Source organism: Candoia aspera, chromosome 1 (assembly GCF_035149785.1).
Source record: "Candoia aspera isolate rCanAsp1 chromosome 1, rCanAsp1.hap2, whole genome shotgun sequence".
NCBI classification, from domain to species: Eukaryota; Metazoa; Chordata; class Lepidosauria; order Squamata; family Boidae; genus Candoia; species Candoia aspera.
The window spans coordinates 248443042-248466170 of record NC_086153.1 but is presented as its reverse complement, the minus strand read 5'-3'; the positions used below and the strand labels follow the sequence as shown (position 1 = coordinate 248466170).

The 23129-nt window shown below is 37.8% G+C and overlaps 2 protein-coding genes across 7 annotated transcripts in view; both read left to right on the top strand.

Annotated features, from left to right (window-relative positions):
• The window catches only part of DENND5A (DENN domain containing 5A), a 68176-nt gene extending 62913 nt beyond the window's left edge, over positions 1-5263 (top strand). For 4 of the 6 annotated variants that reach the window (XM_063289435.1, XM_063289436.1, XM_063289437.1 and 1 more), the window contains 3 exons: positions 579-702; positions 1240-1408; positions 3421-5263. In XM_063289435.1, the coding sequence (XP_063145505.1) occupies positions 579-702; positions 1240-1408; positions 3421-3604 (477 nt within the window). In that variant the 3' untranslated portion in view covers positions 3605-5263. Of the gene's footprint in view, positions 1-578; positions 703-1239; positions 1409-3420 lie in introns of those variants that run through there. The other 2 variants (XM_063289441.1, XM_063289439.1) reach the window with 2 other exon arrangements.
• Positions 5264-11442: 6179 nt separating this feature from the next.
• The window catches only part of SCUBE2 (signal peptide, CUB domain and EGF like domain containing 2), a 70759-nt gene continuing 59072 nt past the window's right edge, over positions 11443-23129 (top strand). Inside the window, exons 1-3 of the mRNA XM_063289433.1 lie at positions 11443-11587; positions 21045-21167; positions 22294-22419. Coding sequence (XP_063145503.1) covers positions 11491-11587; positions 21045-21167; positions 22294-22419 — 346 coding nt within the window. The 5' untranslated portion in view covers positions 11443-11490. The remainder of the gene's footprint in view (positions 11588-21044; positions 21168-22293; positions 22420-23129) is intronic.

Below are 23129 nucleotides of genomic sequence, written 5' to 3'. Positions count from 1 at the left end.
ATTCTCAGACTTGGAGTATCTTCTCGTCTGAGGGCTTTTACTACCTCTTTTGCTTTCCACTCTATTTTGTAGTAGCAGACATGTCCTGTGATACCCACTAGCGTAGGCATCTGTAGCAAACAGAGCTTGCCCACTATTCTCTCTGCAGTTGCAAGTGCACACTAGTGTTCTGCCTTTTTTGTTCCTTTTTAATGTTACATGCTGAAAGTTGATTCTTTTGCTGCTGAAATTTCAGTGATGAAATCTGGGGATGCTCCACTGATTTCAACAAAAGGGGCTGGGGCTGCATATAGGCTACAGATGACCTATCCCTGTTCTAGTGTGTTACTCATTCTTAAGTTTTCATTTTGCTACCTTATAATAAAGTTAATCTGTATTAATTTTTTCCAATTTCCGTTGGAGCCTTATTCCTGAACTTTTTCAATATAATAGGTGGAATCAGTACAAAGTATAGGTAGCCTATGGCAAATATGCATAGTGTTCAGTTAGTTATCACAGACTATAGTAGTTTGTGACTAGACAAATATGTAAACATCTTAAAAATAAAACATTTTGTTTCTTTTATTTTCCATTGACAGAGAGGAAGTTTAACACTTTTGCTCTGTGGAGAAGGTGGACTTGTTTCAGCTCTTGAGCAAGTGTTTCAGCATGGATTTAAATCTCCTAGGCTCTTCAAAAATGTTTTTATTTGGGATTTTCTAGGTAAGTACAGAACATTTGCTTGAAGATGTAATCCTACAATACCTACTTTGTCTCCTTAAATGGACCTCATGTATAATTTGAATTATTGATTATTGCAGTAGAGTTAATCACTACTTAGTACTAGAAGTAACTTTTAATACCCATTCTTAATATAAGAAAATGAAATGAAGCAACTATTCTGGATATATTTGAAGAGAGGACAATATGTAAGGAAGTAATCAAATAATATTTGGTGTTAAGTGTACAGAGAAAAATATGAGTGATATTTTGTCAATTGCCTGAATTAGAAATTCAAATTTTAAATTTGAAAGTGTGGTGGTATTTGGTTTTTTATACATTATAATAAACACAGGGACATTCTCTACTAATACTTATTATAACAAAGTTGAAAACAATATTATGCTACTTCATTAGATATTGGGTGATCAGAGTAAAATTGATATGTTTGTATTTAGAAGCACAAAAATAATTCAACTGCCACCTGTACCATCTGATGTAGTTAGGTGATCATTTTTTGTTCTGTGTCTCTACCTTCAGAAAAAGCACAAGGATTTTATGAAGCTCTTGATCAGAATGAACTGGTCCCAGAAGAAAACTGGCAGAAAAGGGCTAGGAGCTTTTGTCGCTTTGTAACAGCCATCAACAACACTCCTAGAAACATTGGGAAAGATGGCAAGTTTCAGATGTTAGTTTGTCTTGGAGCCAGGTATGACTCTATGGCTACCGTTTTGTCTGTAAGCTGCCTGATAGAATGCTTTTGTACTAATTTTGTTTCCTTATTCTGCTTACCACGTTTGTGCTGTTTAAACAAAGAATATTTTCACACTTAGTCAATTAGCTTTTAGAAACTTAAAAATAGAAGGTGATCATCAGTAACAGTTTATTTTGTGCAAAGAGGGATTTTTTGTAAAAACAATCCATTTGGTTTAGGAAAAAAATAAAGGATATACATGCCCTTACAGATACCCATAATTAACAATTAAAATGAATGGAAGTACAAGAAACCCTAGATATGAAATGGAAATTAATGAGTTGGAGCAAGAAATAGTAGAGTTTTTGTTTTTTGAATAGTCACCAGGAGTTCTAATCTTCATACCTTATGCTATAATAAAGGGTAAAGTAACTTTATTGATTAGTCAAATTACCATATCAGAAAGTTGGGCATCAGCCACTATAAGATATAAAATATAAAATATGATACCATAAAACAGCTAAAATACAGTAAAATTAGCTAAAATATACTATGATAAGATAAAATACGATAAAATACAGTAGAGTAAAATAGAGATAAAATTGTAAGATAAAATGCAAGATGTAATAAAACAAGTAATAAAATACAGAAACAATGAGAGTTTAAATGAATTCATCACCTTTACATACCACCCCAATGCGTTCTATAAATTGCGTTCTCAGTTGGACAGCCCTAACTATAAACCTAACGGTTCTATTGACCACATACATATTTGTGCCCTGGAGGAAGTAAAATAGTCTTTTGTTAGTGTCCCAGTATGTGGTTCTATCAATTAATGTCTGAAGGTACTGAGCCCTTGCTGGGGCATATAGTTGGCAGTTAAATAGGACATGTGCAATGTCTTCTACTTTGGGTACTCTACAAACACATGTCCTGTCAAGGTAAGGCACTTGGTGGAATCATCCGTATTTGACCGTAGAATCTAAAGATTGTAACTGAACTTCTCAAACTATTAAAATGCAATTATAACTGAATGAAAATATCTTTCATTAATAATTATCTTTAGAATCAAGTTCCAGTCATTGACAGAACTGCTAGCATCTGGAACTATTGTTCCAGTTTATCAAGAGATGATGTAAATACATTTTTTAAATATCAAGAACTAAGTCCTGTTAATGAAAACAGCAAGCCCTTAAGCTCTAGATAATTTTAAATAAATTAGTATCTAGCTCTAGTTATTATCTTTTATGTAATAGAATAAAAGCCCACAGTGAATAGCTATTTGTGTATTCCAATTTGCCAATATTGATTGACACACAAAATTCCATGACCTGAAGGGTTCCATTGAGACAGACAGACACATGTGTATACCACACACACACAAATATGCATGGTTTTTGAAAAAATTAATGTTTGAGTAACCATCTGAGTCTTCTGGAAAGAATTATAGTGCAAAGTTGTTGTTTTTTGCAAAGATGAACCTCTTCCCGTTCATTCTAGCCCCGTGTCTCAGCAGTTATAACATTCAGAGGAGGAACTTTTTTCAGCTTTGACCCACATTTTATTTTTAATTTTTTTGAGGGGGGAACTACACAAACTGTAGCAATAACCCTATTCGATTATTATATACACCTTTTTAAAAGAGTTGTTTTTATTCAAAATAATTAAGCCTAATAGTTACTAACTGAACCAAACATTTTGGAAATCCATTTCTTTTTCTTTAAAATTTTGTTCGGAGCTCTGAAGGCCACAAGCAAGAGAACAGCATGAGGTCCACAGATTGCTTTCACCATGCAATTGCTGTTTGTTAAAGCTATGACAGCTGACATTCAGGACTTATGAGAGTTATAGTCCCAAAAAATCTGGGGGGCTTCAAATTAGATTGCCTACCAGATCTAGGGAGGAGGTATGTGATCACCAAATTTGAGTTGAGAAGGAGTGATAATACAAGAAAGTTTAACATTTTTCTTTGTAAAAGAAGAAAATATTTAATACTTGTTTTAGAATTCTAAAACTTTCCCTTACAGAGATCATCTCTTACACCATTGGATTGCTTTGTTGGCAGACTGCCCCATCACTGCTCAGATGTATGAGGATACAGCATTGATAAAAGATCATACACTTGTGAATTCTTTGATCCGTGTGCTGCAAACACTGCAGGAGTTCAATATCACACTGGAGGCATCCCTTGTCAAAGGAATTGACATCTGATTCTGCCTCATGCAACAAGCACTGTAAAAAAAGCAACAAGGAACAAACTATTGTTAGTATGCAAAAATTCTATCTGCTAATACATTGCATCCAAAATATTCATGTGACTCAGTGCAACTCTTCTGGAAAGAAGCTCCAAATGATGTGCAAAAATATGAATAAAAACTGTACATCCAGTGTGGAAAAGGAAAAAGAATACCTATAAATGACTTTTAGAGTTTATTTGCTGATTTGCTTTTACACGCTTTCATGTGAAAGAGCTAGATGAGTATTGTGCAGCTTATTTTAAAGCTGTAATATTTCTTTGCCATAGATAATGGTGCGGTGAGAAGCTCGTAGCATTCTCGCAACTTGCCTTCAGACTGTATCCTGAAAAAATGTAATTAACACATTCCAATTTCTGCTAGGAATCACTAAGCAATTAAAAACTAATATTTTATTATGTAAGTCACACTATTATCATTAGCATTTCCATGTTGAGTCACTGCTGTGCTGCAAGAAACTTAAAAATTTAAATGTTTTTAATAGGCTCAAAGCACTGAATTCATTAGCAATTTTCCTTTTATTTTATCAGTATTATTTTTAGCAGATTTTTGAGGAGTGAAACATGCAGATAGATGTGCAGAAATCAGTAGTATTTTTTCATATATGAAATTGCACAGAGAAAATTCTAAGTGTGTTTTAACTGGCATTTATTTATTTAACTTTTTCATCATGATCTTGTCTTTGCCTTTAAAAAAAAAAAGAATGCTACATACTTAGCAAGCTGTACTATTTCTTTTCCAAAATCAGGACATTGAGTGCAGCCCCCTTAAGCAGAAGCTCCAGAATAAATGTCTCAGCATGGACATGCCTTTCAGGTCCAATCAGTTTATATGTAATGACATTTCAGAACATAAAATACTGAAGTGATCATTTTAAAGTCACATATCCCCTATTTAATGGCTAGACAGTGTAATAACAGTGACTTGCTGGAATAGCATATAAATATGCAGAGTCACATAGAATGTTTCACACTTGTGTGACATCTTACAATACTGGCACAATTTTATTACAGCATTATAAGCACATCTTCTAGTCAAATATTTGGGATGAGTGTGAGTGAGGTCAGTATTACTGTGACTTATTTATGCTGTTACTCAACCTAATGCCATGTAAAGGTTTTCAGATCTTTGTTAACCCTACTTCATAGGCAGAAGATAAAAGTTTTCTTTCCAAATGCCGAATGTCATGTTCTAATTCTTTTGCTTTGTTAAACGCAGGATTTCTTGGATGCTTGTGAACATTGTGTAAAAATGTTAGCCTATCCTCAAGTTCAGATGTGGATTCTTATAAATAGTAAAATTCCAACCAGAAAAAAAACCTTGTGAATGCCTAGAAACAACTGTTCTTATTAGCTGAGAATTTTAAAATCCTTAGAAGATGCGTATCTAATAGAGGGAATACTGAGATACATAGGACAAGGGTTGAAATCTCTGTACCGTAGTAAGAGGCCTTCTCTGTATGAACATTAGGCTTTAAATATGGAGCTGTGAAAAAGGAGTATCAGTTGTCAGTTTCTTCAAGTAGCATTATTCTTTAATTCCTACATTTTGTGGTCATTTTTATTCCAGTAACTTAAAATACAGCACATGTATTAAATTTTACTATTTTTACTTACCTTGTGTTTTTCATTATTACCTTGAAAAGTGTTTATTATTATTGCCTACTTACACTTCATTTTTAATCCATTTACTCTTAACCTAATAGGAATATGCTTGACCCTCAAAGGTGCACCATTTACCTTATTTTATTTACTGTAGTGTACTCATGCTGCTCTTGGTTGCACTGCTATACTGAGATCTATCTGTGTGTTCACCTAAACATACCATACTCTTTTTTTCAAATTTTATGAGGAAAAATGTTAGCTAACTGCACACAAAACTTGTGAAGATAAAAATACCTGTCACATATTCTTCTCGGCACTTCCTTTTGAAATTCCATGTTCCTTAAACTTTTTTGTAATAGAATGTCTTCTGTTAGATACCAACTTAATAAAAGATTTGCACAATAGTAGCTAATGCAGGATGTGACTAAAGAATTGTATGAATGTACATCACACATGGCTTAATCACAGTTATCACCAGCATCTATACAGAGAAAATAATGGGAAGTTGTATTATCTTTATTTATTCATTTTATTTGCACTGTGCAAGGATGCAAAATCACTCTCTTACGGTTGATGGAATCTTGGTGCAGCTCTATTATCTTTCAAGCACATGGTATTTGAAGTTACTAAATTTCTTCCCACTACAGAGAAGGAACTTTTAGCTGGTTCCTGGCCCCAGTATGCAGTGGGACAAATTGCTTCTGGTAAAAGAGCTTGAAGTAACATAATTTGTCAAGCTTGATTTATCTAAGAATCATGATACTGGTTCTGTGTACATAAACTGTAGATTTGTAGTCTTCCAATATCAGTCTTATCTCCCATAATCTTGTGGTACATAACAGGCCCCCTGAATTTGAGGAAATGTTTCAAAAAGTGTGCAATATAGTACATATATAGTGATAAATTCAGGAAGGTATTTCAAACATTGCATTCAATTGCATTTCTGAACCGAGAAAAAAAAGCTTCAGCATACTTCTACGATATCACTTTCTCACGAATGCAACTGTGCCTCTTGAGATTAAAATACAGCAGATACTCATTTCCCAACAAAATATCTCAATTTTAGAGGCAATATCAATGCAGTTCAGTTATTATTCTTTTATTCTAAATAGAGGGCACAAAAAACACTACCCAAATTCAAACTCAAAATTCAAATGGTATATTTCTTGCAAAACTAGGGAAATGCTGAATTCTCAGCATGGCACTGATGATCTAATTCTCACAGAACGCTGTTTCAGCAGCTAGAAATATCATTCTTGTTAAAACATAACAGTTAACAGAATTCCTCCTATAAGCCACAGTATGTCATTCAAATACTTTAATGTGTTTATGAGAGAATAACAAGGACTGCATTGTATTTATTTGATGGCCAAATATGCCATTTGTTTGTCCATCAGAATAGAAATTCACTGTATGACTAGGAGTGTAGCTTTTTTTATTTAGTAATGAGGCAGTTGCAGCCCATTCCTTTTAGTAGAATTTTCTATACTAGCACATAAATTTTTAAATCATGTTTCTGTCTAGAAGAGTAATACCTTTCTATTGTGAAGACTTTTAAGTTTCAGACTAGTACTTCTTATTTTGTGCTTGTGCAGTGTATATAGACAATTATTTGCTGTTGATCTCTAAAAGAATGAACATCTTTGGGGCCTATCTTTTATGATTTTCATTGTCATAGTTAAGTATATCTGGAAACATGACAAAATATTGAAAGTTACATGCTTTTATTTTTCATCTTTGTAGTTCCTTTTATGCTTAGGGTTCTTTACTTCCTTCAAAACACAGCAGTAATTTTAATAAAATGTGAAGAATTTTTGGCACATTTTTAGGTCAGTCATTTTTTATAGAACAGAAACTGCAAGTATTTTATTCCTTTTCTAATTGTAATTTGTAATTTTAAACATTGTACAGATATAGCCTACTTTATTGAACTGCAATAAAGGTTTTTTTCTAATATGATAGATTAATTTAATATGCCATCTGTAGTAATTATTTATTCTAATTGGCTTGAATTTACATACAGACACTGCATAACACATTGATACTTCTTGCATGCAGCAAATTCTGCTGGAAACTTTTTCAGAAAATACTATGAATAGGAAATCTCACTGTTTAATTAATTCATAAGTTGTTATCGGCAGAGCTACTTCATCCTCCACAGAATTTGTTCTGTGACGAGGATGCAACCAAAGCAAACTCAAATTCAACAGGCAATTGTTTTATATAAGCCAGATAAGTAGATATACATGGACAGTAGGTCTAGAAAATGCATTTTATGGTCTAGAGACTAACATTAGAATATTTTTAAAATCTAGCCAGAGTGTGCTATTTATATGGGTGGTCCTCATATTTTTAAGGATATAGAACAACTTTTTTTAAAATAGGAATTTTATGTCCCCTTATGTGAGGTTATTAAAAGAATAAAACTGCAATTTTAAACCAATCTGAGGGCCTTTCCCCCCCTTGCACCTAATCATGGCAAAAACATTCCTTAGCAACACTGTTTTTCTGCCATGTTGCATGTTTCCTTCTTTATGTCCCCAGCTCAGTAATGAAACAGCCTCTTCATCAGCTGCACCAGTACTAAGCAGTATTTTTCACCTTATTTCAATACTATCCAAGGACATTCTCAAGGTGTGTAATAGGTTTTGTCACTTATTTCCTTGGAGGGAACTTGGATGGCCAACAGGGACTGGAAATGTAAGCAGCAGAAACAGGAAAAGGACTGGCAATGGGGACAGCAAATTTCATGCTAGTAGTGTTTTCTGTTGACTCAAAAATAGGTGGATAGCACTTCAGTTGGGAAAGCTATACAACTCTTTTTTAAAAAGGAAATAAACATAATATTAATATTATTACATCTTTAATATTTCCTATATCTTCAATACACTAATCAGTGTATTGTATGAGTTTGCATGTGACAATATTTATTTATTATCCCTTTATTATTTTTATAAATAAGGCAGCAAGCATACCTAATACTCCTTCCTCCTCCTATCTTTCCCACAACCACCACCCTGTGAGGTGGGTTGGGCTGAGAGAGAGTGACTGGCCCAGGGTCACCCAGCTGGCTTAAATGCCTAAGGCTGGACTAGAACTCACAGCCTGGAGCCTTCACCACTAGACCAAACTGGCTCTCATACATAAATTACATCAATATTTGAAACAAATTAGTTTTTAAAAAGTCTTGGTGTAACATTCAGCCTATTTCAATATTTAATCTTTAGTAAATACTGTATTGAAATCACTTTCACAAAGATACAGGAAGGAAAAGATAGCAAGATTTTTAAGATTACTGTACTCTAAAGCAGGGTTCCTCAACCTTGGCAACTCTAAGCTGTGTGGACTTCAACTCCCAGAATTCCCCAGGCAGCAAAGCTGGCTAGGGAATTCTGGGAGTTGAAATCCTCACAGCTTAGAGTTGCCAAGGTTGAGCAATCCTGCTCTAAAGCTCATATGTTCTGTGAACTTTCACAGAAAAGTCTTCTAGTGATTGTTTTTCAACTCTCAAATATGTCTAAGGAAAGCTCTACTGAACAGTTTAAAAACACTAATCTACACCAAGTAATGTATACGAATTGTATGTTGAAAGCTATTACTGAAAAACAAATATTTTCCTTGTATATTTTTTCAATAAAACTAAGCTCTATGTGCAGTAGATAAACATTTTATTTCATGCCTTTCCCAAAAAATGTCCTCATAGCAGTTAGTTTAAATTGATCATATATAAAAAAGATTGCATAAAAGTGATTTTAAATGGTTTTATTTAGCTAAGCAATCAAATTATTTTATAGAAACCTAGCATGTTTCAGACCATCCCTTTACCACGAGCACTATGCTTACCAGTTAAAAATTACTGATAGAAGCATCCTTGAACATCAGAAGTTAAAACAGCTGACTTTTCTCAAAGTAAATTTGCTAGTGACTTCTACTTGACATGTCTGAAATGTGTTGGCAGATAGTTTGGATTCTAAAGAAATAATGCAGTTACTGAGATTTCTGTCACTTTTATCCTCTTCAATAAATCTTGTTGAAGAAACTCTGGAAGAATCTTGCTTTCTGTGGAAGTGGGGAAGCTAAGAACTTGCTATTACCCCTACCTCCTGCTTTGAGTTAGTGTCTTAGTAATTCATTACAACCTCTGGAATGAGGTTCCCCCTGAGGTCCAGATGGCCCCACTCTGCTGTTGTTTAGAGGAGCTGCAAAGAGCTCTTCACCCAGGCCTTTGGTGAGGGAGGAGATTCCTCACTTCACTGTGCTTACCATAATTTAATCTTTAATTTTTAATTGATTTTTTGTAATTTCTTTGATTGTTCTAAGATGCCCAGAATCCCTGAGTTGGATGGCATACATTATTATCATTATTATTATTATTACACCACCTTGCAATTCTCATTTTTTCCTTGCTTGCTAGAAGGTTAGAAAGGTGTTTGTATGTATTTCCAGTTAAACTTTACAAAAGTATGTATTTTTAACTTTCAGAAAAGGCAGAGTCAGGCCATAGCTTAAAAATTCCTAATTTCCTGTCTTTAAGATGCTAATTTAAAAACTAAAAAAACCCTATATTACAGCTTTAATAAACTAAGTACCTTCACTAATTACTGAAGGCCCCTGCACAAAAAAGGAACTAAATTGTGATCTATATTAGTATTATTGATTAAATGTCCCGTTTCTGTATAGATCCATCTGTATTTCTCCAATATTCCAAATCATACCATTGTAAAGATTCAGTCAATTTCCCACCAGAAGATACTTTCATATGGAGAATTTTACCATTTGGTGGAGCACCTTGATAACAAGATGTAACAAATATCTAGCCTTCATTGTGATCCAATGGTATCTGCTGAAGAATCTGGAAGATTAATCCCATATTTATTCAGAAGCCTAAGTTCAACTCTGGTTTCCAAAACAACAGCCTCTTCCATGGCAGAAATGATGAAAACTAGACTTCACTTTTCTCATGCACCACCAAGTCTCATTAGGAAGATAAGTTGAACCTCTAGATGATTTCTGATTTGTTCACTATACACAGGGCCTCAGAGACAGCATTTTCTTTGACCAGGCAAAGGAAAAGTCCTTGCAAAGAGGCTGACTTTCAATTATTCTCCATATTCTCTAAAGCTGAAGATAGTGCTTAAACATAAAACGAAGGTAGGAGGAGAAAATGCAAAGAGGGTGAGTCTAATGATATCCAAGCAAAGTTTACTTATCTCCAAGCCCCACTATCTTCTCTGCAATGAACACCAAACATATACTGAAGCCCCTGAACTTATTGAAGGAAGGGATAAATAACTTACTCAGCTAGGCTGATTGTAGTGATTTTGATTGCATTTCCCTGTATTTCCCTTTCTCCAATAAATTCATTTTTATATTGAGATCTCTTATCATTTTGCTCCCATCGTAAGGGAACTTCTCATTAAAACTTTCCCCACTGAGCAAAAATGCACTATGGCACAGAAGTGTGAAGACTGGCACAAAGCTTGTTAGCTCAGGCTCTGTGCACTTGGAGTAGGAAGATCCCCAAGCCTTTTTGAATTTTTCCTGGAGCTGAGCTGAGGAGGAGAAGCCCTGGCTGGGAAGGCTAGGAAGTCTCCCACAGGATAAACTCAGGTGCACCAGGAGGATCAAGCTAGGACCAGATGACAAGCTATCAGCAGATTTTTTTTTAATTGGGAGAAGCTTTGGAAGAAAGGGTTAATAAATTTAAATCCATCATCAACATCGATCTGCCACCACCCTCCCCGTTTGCAACATTTGAAAAAGCCATTCTACCTATGGCTGAAGCCATTCTCAATTTTTGTAGGCCAGAAGTGACTCAGCTTCTGCTAAAAAGTTGTGAAATCTACCGCAAGGAAAAGCGCTCCCTTATTTAACAAGAGCATGTCAAATATGCTACTATACCAGGGAGGACCATAACATCAACGCAACTACTGTTGGAGAGAGGGGGACGTATCCTTAAGTTCAGGCGTCCCGCCTAGTTCTTCGTAAACTAGGGTGCGACTTCTTCGCAGAAGCGCGGGAAAAGGGGTAAGGCGGTGGGTGGCCGCCTTCCTGGGCGCGTGCCCGCTCTTTGCCCCGCCAGCAGCGCTCGCACGTGAGGGGAGGCTGTGCCTCGGGGTGGGACAGCCGCCGGCAGACGCCTCCTTTTGGGGACGCGCGCGGGGCTGGACTCAGGGGCGGCAGCCGCGGTAGCAAGAGCAACAGCAGCAGCAGCTCGACAGGCAGCTCCAGCTGATCGATGGGGTCCGGACATCCTTGCTCCGCCGTGGAGGCGCTTCTCCTCTTCCTCCTCCTCCTGCCGCCGCCGTTCCTGCTGCTTACCGCGTCGCCCCAAGGTCAGCTGCGCGCCACCGGGCTCCTTTCCCCCGGTCAGTAGGCAGCGTGAGTGAGGCGTTCTGTGCTGCGCTGGGCATCTGGCGAGTAAACCTCCTGCGGAGCGTCGCCGTTAGGGAGCTGTGTCCTTAGCTACGCTCAGTGCCAGCCAGGCTGAGGGTTTCAAACAGGCTTGTTGTCGGCTGGGTAGAGCAGCTGAGGTGCCTCGCGTCCGTCTGTGCCCCTTGCCCGAAGGCGGGGAAGTTCCTGCCTGCTTGGGCGTTAAAAGTTACGCTCGCTTGGGAACCCGCTAGCAAGCAGGATTTGTGGCACAGTTGGGCAAATGCATTGTTCAACACTTTAATCAGAAAGGCGTGTTCATTTAGAGGCGTCTTCCCGTCCTTCCAGTACACTGCGCCCGCAGGTAAATTTTGGAAGAGGAAACCCGTCTGTGGCAACAAAAAACATGTTGTGGCTCACATTTCTGAGGTGGGATGTGGGTGGAATAAGCTTCCGTAGGGGAGAGATTCGTGGATCTGATGGAATGGGCAGTGCGTTATCTAGCAAATCAGTTGGTCTCCTGCATTCCGTTTTCCATAAAGTTCATCTATTTTAGTGCTTACATTTGACATGTGAGTACTAAATTTGACATTTCATCTATTTTTAGTGCTAGCATTTTAGTGCTTTACCATTGGGAAAAACTCAGTCCAATTTCTAGCTCTTAAGCAAGCGAACTGAAATTAAGGAAAGCTAGAGCAGTGAGCTAGAGTAGTTACTTGAGAGTAAATATATTTAAACTTAGTGGGATGGTTTTTGAATAAACGTATAGAATTGTGCAGATAGTAACTCATAGAAGGTTTGCAGTAGGGACAGTTTTGGGAATTGTATTATGTGTTTTGTACAAGGCAGAGTGGTTCATAGACTACACCTGATATTTTATGAGTATTGCATGACAGCTTTTTGTAACAGAATTTATGGCATCTAGCTGAGACTTTACAGTAGTCCAAAAATAAAGATTTTTAAAATGTTTCCCCTTTCGTCGAAACTTAGTGATTATGCCCTATCAAGTCAGTATTGATTCCTAGTGACCACGTAGATAGACCGTCATGATGATTTTTCCCCAACCTTGCATTCAGGCGTTCCAGAAGTACATTTATTGTTGCTATAATCAAGTCCATTTGCCTTGCTGCCAGTCATTCTCTTTCCTTCCACTTTCTGAGCATTACAGATTTCTCAAGAGAGCTAGGCCTTCACATAATGTGTCTAATAGATGATAATTTAAGCCTGATCATTTGTGCCTTGAGTGAAAAACATTTTAAAAAATTGAAATATTGATGTAATCGAATCTAATTATTTGATTTAATATAGAAGTTCTTATTCCTATAGCTTTTATTTTGCCATTGAATATATTTTGTAAGAAAGTATTGTCAAATATATAGCATGGTTGTCAAGCCACATTTTATACACATGTGTATATTTGATGCCTGTTCTTTAGAGCTTGGTTTTTAAAAAGTGTGAGTATAAAACATTGACATCTCTTTCAAGTTGAGCTTCAGTCCTTGTGATATAGGCATCCAAGACAATGATGAAACATTTGGCAATACTACAACACAAATTCCACCCCTTACGTACTCACCTGAATTGTCATAACACAAATACGAAATGCATAATGATATCACAAAATATGGTTCCTCGTTGTGGCATAATTGTGGTTAGGAGTGGATACTGTGCACATCCCTAGTCAGAACCATTCCTACAGAATTTGCTTGCGGGAACAAAAGTATACAAAGCTAATGAAGAATCTATAATCCAGTGGGACTGTAATGTGAAAGAGAGAAAAAAGTTTCAGTTGAATACAGGCAAATGAAATAGCAAATTAAAAAATGAATAAAATCAATTGACAGGTCTATTCGGTTGGCACTGAAAGGATAACAAATTTGGTCAGACCTTTCAGAGAAGAGCTCATGGGCATCCACAGGAGGGCAAGTGACAAAACATGGTTTGCAACATAAACTCTGCTCCTTACATGCTTGTGTGTGATACTGTGATGTTAAGTATAAAAGGGCAGACTGTGTGGTGTGATGTCGCAGTGCATGTTCCATCATTTTGCGCTCTCAGTGATAGGAACTGATGCTTACAGCAGAGCGTTCCTTGTGGTTCTATAATGAGAAGCCCGCTTAGTTCTTTGCCACAGAGTTCATGGGGTGGCAGGGAGTGGAGTGGGATCAAAAAAGTAGAGATGGCAATCATGACCATGCAGTCAAAGCCACAGACGTTTGTGCGTGTGATTGTGTGGTCACAATTGCCATCTTGATTTTTTTTTTTGACTCCCAGTGAGTCTTTTTGACTCTTGCTCTTTGCCTTCATTTTAACACAATGTTTATTTCAAAAAATAAGCAAAAATATTTTTAGTAGTTAAAATGCACTGTTGCATACATTTGATATACTGTACAACTGCTTTTGTAGATGGATAGATGGATGGATGGATGGATGGATGGACGGACAGATATATGAGGTAGTATTAAAATATAGTAATTAATGTTAATTCTGCCTCATATATCCATCCATCCATCCACAAAAGCAGTTTCATTTGAGGGCCACACCAGGCACACTGAAGGGTACATCCCAAACATAAGCAGGGCAAGGATTTCAATTTTGGGGAGGTTTTCAAGATTCTCAGTGGGTGAAAGGGTGTATTAAGCCTCTGCAAGGTCTACATACCTTTAACTATCTGTCCAAAGGGAAGAAAAATGGCCAACTTTTGGCTTGACCAGTTCTGTGGGGGGAGGGTTTAGGGTCCATAAAAAGAATGGTGGTGGGCCCTACTTTTACATTCCCAATTCTACAGCTTTTATATTCATATTCATATTCCTTCTTTTCCAGAATGTGTATATTATGTAAGTTATATCTTCCTCTGAATGTTTTTGCTAAATCTTTTTTGGCTCCCCCCACCTCCCCGGTTTTTTTGAAAAGGTGCTTGCTGGCTATGTGTATCAATAATCTCTCATATCTGATGTGATTTTTGGCTTTCAATGTAAAAAGCTGATTTTGGAATGTTGAAAAAACATTAATAGACACTCATACTTTGAATCTATTTAATGCAAAATACAAATTTAACATGTCTAGTTGAATCCTCAAATGTTTAATCTGCCTAAATTCTCACTTCTGTTTAAAAAACCTTTTTGTTAATGTTTTATTCTAAATGATCTTATAATATAACAGTGCTATCACGATCATATTAATTTTCTAATAACTGGTTAGTGTAGTATAGCGTTTACATATTTCCCTTTAAATCAGTTACCTTTTGAACAAGCGAATCAACAACATACTGAACCATACACTGATTTACACAGCCACTGAGTATATAGAAGAAAGCTTGAAAATCTTGTATATGTTGACTACCTGAATGTAGGCAAAGGCTTGTTCTCACTTCTGGTCATTTAGGGTTTGTGGGCACTGGCCACACAAAAAGTAGCTTTTAAATGACTGTTCTAATTCTTAGAAAGCTTAATTATATACACATATAGGCTTGATTCACACATTAAATTAAACTATGATTTGGGGTGTTTGGTTTTGACTTAGCATATGCTCTGAAATCAGCCATTTTCAGTAAAGCATGTTTAATAAAATTATGACATAGTGTGAGGTGTGAATCCAGTCAAAGTACCGTGGCAACATGCAGGGGTGACATGCTTAGAAATGTCAGATTTGTCAGTCAAAGATCAACTCAGCTTAAGAGAAGTGGAGTTTTGTTTCATAAAGATATTGGTGGGTCATATACGTCCTAAGCAAGTTAACTGTAGTTTATAGAAAAACACATTTGGCCAAGTTTACACATGGTGGCCTGGTGAGTGGGCAGCCTTGTAAATAGAACAAACAAATAAGCAAACTATAAACACTGGTTTACAAAATACGGTGGCTGGATTTATAAATGCTAGCCAAATCAAAGACTAAACTATGGCTTAGCAGTGGTATGTATACCCTATCACTGTTTGTCAGAGATCTTTTCCAGCAGCTAAATTTATTTACTTATACACACACACACAGATACACACACACACACCAAATTTAGTTTAAGAACAATAAAATGGCAAAGAAGTTTCAACATTAATAAATAGAAAGTAATATACATGGATCCATTGCATATTAAATGCACAATGTTTGAATCTGAATTAGTTGTGACTAACCAAGAAAGGCTTTAATGGGCCAAGATGAATAGCTGAGCAAAAGTATCAACAGTGTGGAACAGGAACAGCAATGATGAAAAGAGTTTTTGTTGTTGTTGTTCTATTATGTTTTTTGTTCAGTGGATGTGGAAAAGGAAAATCAAAACAAAGTATTTGGAGCATTTAAAAAAAGATTGAATGGGAGGATATTATAAGATTCTGTCGATTTGCCTAACACGTACCCTTCAGTGTAGATACCAAGTTCAGATGGGATTTGTTTGCCTTTGTCTTTTACTTAATAGATTCAGTATTTATCTGCTATTGATTTATGATTTTAGTTTAATGCTGAACTGATGTTTTATCTCAATATATTTTGCTCTATTGTTTTACATCTTAAAAGTTGTCTTACTTTCCAATATCAATTTTTAAAATGTCATGTACTGTTCAGATCATGCTTTTCCTTTTAAGAGGAAGCTAGGGGTGACTAACCAGAACACATTTACCAAAGCAAATACAACATGTTAAATAAACAATGTGAAAAATGATGCTACAATAAAAAAGTTACATCAGGCAACCAGAGTTTATGTGTGATGCTGCTGCTGTTCATGATTGTGAACTTCCTCAAGTATTAGGGTAGACTATTGTTAAATATTTAAAATTATACATGGTATGGTTTCTCTCTCTCTCTCTCTCTCTCTCTATGTGTGTGTGTGTCTCATAATGCTAAAACTTATAATCATCAAATAAAATCATTTGGCTAAAAAATACTTTTTCACACAAAGCAAGAGACATTTAATTTTAATTAAATTTAATTTAACATAGTTGATTTTGAGGCTGCCCAACTCCAAAAAAGACTATGGTTTGCTTACAATATTTAAAAATACATAATGTAAAAAACATTACTGTCTAGACAAGACACATCATTAGCATTCACAAAAGATTCGACAGTGGCTCTGCAAACACCCTAAACTCAGGCCTGGGGACAGAGTCAGATCTGAAGAAACTTCTGGAACACTTAGAGAATGGGCACCATATGTACCTCTGAAGGGATGTTGTTCTAGAGGTTAGGGACTGTGACAGAGAAGGCATGCTTCCTTGGTCCCAAAATGAAAAAGTTTAATGAAGGGGACCTGGAGCATACCTACTCTTCCTGAAACAACTGAAGACAGGTGGCCCCTCAAATAACCAGGCCCTATGCCATGAAGGGCTTTACAGAAAGACCTTGCTTGCCAACTGCCTCGTGCAGCGACCATTCAAAGTTACAATGATGCTGAAAAATAACTTTGTGACTGAAGGGCAGTGGCCAAACTTATAATTTGGATGACCTTGTCCACTTCATTGGGAGTCACATAATCAAACTCAGTCCAGATAACATCACAAGACTGTGCCACAGGCAATTCACTTGGACTTGACCAGCCAGAGTCCAACTTTGAGAGAATCTGACCAACTTTATTTCCCAGATAATATGCATGCTCCTCATTGCAGCCCTGTGGATGGTCCTCCCAACAGAGAACAGTTCATCCTGAACAGGGCTGTACAGCAACTATTGGAGGATGCAATAAGGGTGGAGAAATAATGACATCTTGCCACCCTTATCTTTACAATATAGGCCCAAATATGGGTTCTTACTCATGTTTGGTAAGATTTCCTCTCTTATTCCAATGGCACTAAAGGAAGCGCTCCTGGCAGTTCATCTCCCAGAGCTCCTCAGAAAATCAAGTGCACCCTGGGATTGGTGCACAGAGAGATGCTGCATAGGAGCAATCTGGTCCAAGGCCTTGGTCGCATATTTATTCCATGCTGCAACCAAGGCCTCGGCTGAGCTGCCCACCAGATCCTCAGGAAAAGCCCCAAGTTCCCTGTAAAACCTGCCAGGGTCCATCAGTTGCCTGGGGCAGGCCAACTGAACAGGCTCTTTCTCTCCTCAGGGGTGGGTGGCACCAGTGAGCTGGAGGGCAAAGAGAGAGTGATCTGTCTATGACATCCTCCAATACTAGGTTATGTCACAACTGCCCCAAAACAAAAAACAGATCTAATGGCTGACCTCATATGTCTTATGCCTTCTATCACCTGGGACAGGTCCATGAACTTCTGAATTGCCTCGGACTCAATATCCCCAGGAAGCAGGTTAAAGTCCCCAAGAACTACCAGCCTTGGGGACTTCACCACCAACCCAGTAACAGAAGCCAGCAGCTCAAGCAAGGTTGATGTTGAGCAGGGAGGGCAGTACAACAGCAGTAATCCCAACTGTTCTGGAAGGCTCAACTTTACCAGAGGGTCTCACATCTGACTATCTGCAGGGAGAGCCCTTGAGAGCCCTCAAAACTCGCAGATAACAATAGCCACCTCCCCTGAAGACCAGCTGATGCAAAACTGGAATCCTGATGGACAAATTTCTGACAGGTGATTCGTGCCAGGTTGGTGCCCTCATCCACAGTCAGGTCATGGATGAAAGGAAGATTTTTTACAAACTGACCTGGCATTCAAGAGCAACAGCTAGCACCCAGGGCCATTAAAGATCCAGTTTTCTGGTCCAGAGGATGAATGCTGAGGGCAAGACATCGGGATCCCTCCCAGCAGCATCACCAGTGTCTCTGAGTGCAGCCCACCCCCAGATTCCTGCCATATCTACCCTTCCCATCACAGTTATGTGATTTATGGGATTTGCTGCCCCAATACACAGTGATAACTGTAAAAGAGATGCAAACGGTATAAAGGATGTGACTATGGTTATGGTAGATAAAACTGTAAAACAGAACATCTGTTGCTTAAGGAAAACAGCAGGTGAGACCTGTTGGGTTTAATAGCCTTCTTTTAGATTATTTGGAAGTATACGATTAACCAATCAGTCTTCATATGTTTGGCATTGCTAAAGGAGGTAGTTGTAAATTAGGACTAAATGGACCCCACTAGCATTCTTTGTTAATTGTTACTAGTAGTAATAATTTCAACAAGCTGCAGCATTTCATCAGCAATATATGGAGAACTGTACATTGTACTGTATTCGAGGATACATGGTAGAAGGAGCTGTAGGACAGAATTCTTCCCATTGTGAAAAGTGATATCTTTTCTCATCCCTATCATTTTTAGACAGTTTGTTTCTTCTCCATAGGCAGTTCATGACAACTATAGTATATAGTTGGGTGTCATTTCATTAGACTATATTTATTTATTGACCTGAAAATAGGCACTATGGAACCTGCAGCAAGAGTCTCAGGTTCATGGGTACATGCAATCCTCTAAGTCATTTTTCTGTGGCATGCAATAAACTTTGTAGGTACTGAGGTTGCTGTGGAGATAGGCCAAGGCGCAGAGCATCATGTAAACATGAAGGCTGGACTATGGGAAACACTTCAGGAAGAGGAGGGGCCTAATGGCTTTGGCCTGAGCACTTGACTTGGCCCAACCTGGTAGGTCTCACAGACTTAGCAGGGCTTGTTCATCCAGACCACATAGTTGACACTCTGGGGTCTTGCTTACCAAATGACGCTACCACCTGGAATCCTTGCCCACTTCTGCTGCATAGAATAGCCAGTTTGCAGCTATTCGGGTGGCTAACCTGGAAGCAAGTTGGGCTGGGGAAGATGGATGGGAAGCTGGAACTTCTTAAAAGGAGAAGGAAGAGGCAGCTGAAAAGAAGAGCTGGGTTAGACTGCCACATTACACAAATCTGCCTGCTGGGCTAGGAGTAAGAAAGGCAGCAAGAGAATAAGTGAGATCTCTCTGCTAGGCAAAAAAGAAAGGAAGGTCTTTGCTGAACAAGGAGAGAAAAGGGAAAGCAAACACACATAAATAGACCAAAGGAAACAAGGACCTCTCTGTTTAGCAAGGAGAGAGAAGTGGGGGGAAACATTTGGGCAGCTCATAGTGGAATGGGTTGCCTGGAATTTATCATCCTAAATATGATTTTGAAACCCAGTAATAAAACCAAATATTGGTGTTCTGGTTAATGAAAATTGCTGCCAGCTAACAGGATAAGCATCCAAAACCACAGTAAAATGTCCTTGGTAAGAAAATAAAAAATAGGAAATAAGACATCCATGGTAAAAATCTATTAATATAGGTAGTCCTCATTTAGCAACCACAATTGGGACTGGCAACTCTGTCACCAAGTGCTGTGGCGCCAAGCAGAAAATCACATGACCACGTCTTGCAATTTTGCTTCCACATTCCATGTCGCAAGCCGGTTGGGAAGCACACAAATGGCAATCACATGACTGCAAGACACTGTGACAATCATAAATGCCAGGATTGGTTGCAAAGTTGTTTTTTTACACCATCATAACTTTGGACGGTTGCTAAATGAGGTAGTTGGTAAGCAAGGACTACCTGTAATGTGGAGCAATAAACTAAAAGAATAAAGCAAGATAGCATTGTCCCAACTATCTCCAAACACTCACTGGAAGAACTCCATTTTAAGTAATGTTGAGAATGCTAAAACAGGGGGGACCAACCCTAATTCTGGAGGGAGGTTGTTTCATAGAGTAAGTGCCATGACTTAAAAACACCATCTCTCAGCCTCAGTTACCCCCACCTCACAAAAGTGTGGAACCCCAAGCAGTGTCTTCCAGGAAGCACATATTGAATGCATCAATTTTGGCTGGAGAACGTGGTCCTGCAAGTACCTTGGTACCAAACCATACAAGGTTTGAATACATTTTGAATTACACTTGGAAACCTACTCAAAGCCAATGTAGGGCCCATAGTATTGGTATAAATATTCATGGCAGTGTGCTGCATTCTCCACCAACTGCCGTTTCTGGTGGTTTGTAGAGTTTATTGCACTAGTGCAGATGGGTGGTAATAAGAGTGTGAGCTACTGTTGTAAGATCCTCCTGTTGTAGATAGGGTACAACTTGCATACAACCTGGACTTGAGCAAAGGCATTGATTATCTTTCAGATTCAGTTACTGTATGCCTTCTCAACCTCACAAAGGCACTAGGGAGGACATGGGTCAAGCCCATGGCTAGTAGAACCATACTGAAGAGCACTCTATCCACTTCACTGAATGCCAGAGTCTGAAAGGAGTCTCAAGACTTACTGCTCCAGTCATCAACTTGGACCTTTCCCATGAAGAATCAAGACTTCAGACCATCAAGATTCCACCCATTTTGCTTTGTAAAAAATGAAAGCTAATTTCTATTTAATTTTGTGGTTCTACAGATGCCATCTGGGGAGATGATCATGGGTGGCAAGGTGCCTGCAGGAATCATACTGTTGACTCCTGCTTCTAATGAAATGTTGTGATCTGCATATAGGAAGCTACTGTTGTATATTTTCACTATGTTGCCACGCTCATTTGTCTTTGCGCAGATGTGGATGAATGTGCACAAGGAATTGATGACTGCCACCCAGATGCAATTTGTCAGAATACTTTGAAATTGTATAAGTGCACATGTAAGCCAGGGTACAGTGGAGAAGGAAAGACATGTGAAGGTGAGTGCACTGAATCCATAAATCTGGTTTTGACCGAATATGGTTGCTTCCAATATCTAGTTGAACAACAATGACAAAATGCAGGCATTTGTAAAATTATGTTATTTAAATACATCATGGCAGGCAATTCTTGTGACATAATTTAAACTTTTTACCATAATACATTTACAAAACCTGACTTACAGCAGTCTCTTGGTTGTGTTTTGCAAGTGATGCATTTCAGGTTCTTTCCCCAGTAGACTTGAAAGGGCTGTTCAGTTACTTTTCTGCTTTTCAAGCCATATAAAGTTATTGATGTAGGTTACAAAATGTTTAAAATCCTATTCCATATTCACATCAGAATTGATTTTACATTGTTTTTTAAAAGAAGAGAAAACAGAAGTGCTTTATTTCTTTGCATGACATGTTCAGTTCAAAGTGCGGGTAATGACCTGTAAAGCCCTACCTGGCATGGGGCTTGGGTATTTGAGGGATTTCCTCTCCCAGATTACATTTACCTGTCCCACAAGGTCTAGCAGAAGAGGCTTGTTATGGGTCCTGTCCACTAAGGAATGTCATCTGACAGGACCCAGGAGGAGAGCCTTTTCTGCCGTGGCACATGCCCTTTGGAACATCATCTCCCCTGAGGTCAGATTGGCCCTGGTCTTACTGGTTTTCTGGAAGGGCGTTAAGATGTGGCTTTGCCATCTCGCCTAGGGATCTGGCAGCGGTGGTATGGAGCCTACTAAATGGTTGTACTGTTAGTAAAATGGATTGCATTCTCCCACAGATTATGTTTTTATGGTTTTTAATAAAAACTATTGTTTTAATAGATTTTTGATGTCATGATATTGGTTACTTTTTGTATTTTGTCTGTGTGTGTGTGTGTTTAACTCTGTGAGCTGCCCAGAGTCACATATGTGAGATGGGCAGCTATATAAATTGAATGAATAAATAAATAAACTGGAAGCAGTGCTGGACATGCCCAGATTCAGCGGATTTATTTTTGAAAAACTACACTATTTACAAAGTAGAGATGATTTAACATGGCAGTTAGTAGTAGCATATAGATAGTTTAATCCTGTCACAACTTAACTATAACAAACAAGTAGGCATCCATCATGCTGACTTTTGCCTTATTCCCCAGATATTGATGAATGTGATAATGATTTTAATGGAGGCTGTGTCCATGAATGTTTCAACATTCCAGGCAATTACCGCTGTGTGTGTTACGATGGCTTCATGTTGGGTCAGGATGGTCATAATTGTCTTGGTAAGGATGTACCCACAAATAGTTATTATGTACCCACATATTTATCTTGTGCATAGATAAATGAAATGTTAATTTAGCGAGATAAGTAGTATTTTTGTTATTCTGTGTATTTACTGTATGCAATTAGCAGCTGTTCATATGTACATACAGGATTCAGAATCATAAACTATTAAAGGATTAGAACATCAGATTAAGTGCTAAAACTTGGATCAGCCTTACTGTATTTTTTATCACTGTTTTAGTTTTTAAGAATTTTATATTTTGATTTTAACTGGAAAAATTCAGTTTTGAAGGACAGTATGCAGTTTTTGAAATTCAAATAAATAAATGAATCCCCCAATTTGATGATTGCCAGATGTGTAGGGACCACAGTTTTAGAATTCATAGCCTGCACCAGTTTGGGAAAGGTTGTCCAAAGTAGTACAGCCAGTCCTTGTTTAGCAACCACAATTTATTCCAGCAAAATGGTCGCTAAGCGAACCACCTGAATAAGGGAAAGAGGGATGCTGTGAAGATCGCTGGCTGCTGCCATCTCATTCAGATAAGGTTCTCTCATGCAGCAGTGCCAGCGTTACTTTCACTCAGGTGTGCATTGTTTCCAGGCTTAGAAATTTAGTCATAAGTGCGTGCATTGGTTGGGAAATGATTTTTTTTACAATCGTTTACTACCATTTATTATTTGCAGATGGTTGCTACTCAAGGTACTCGCT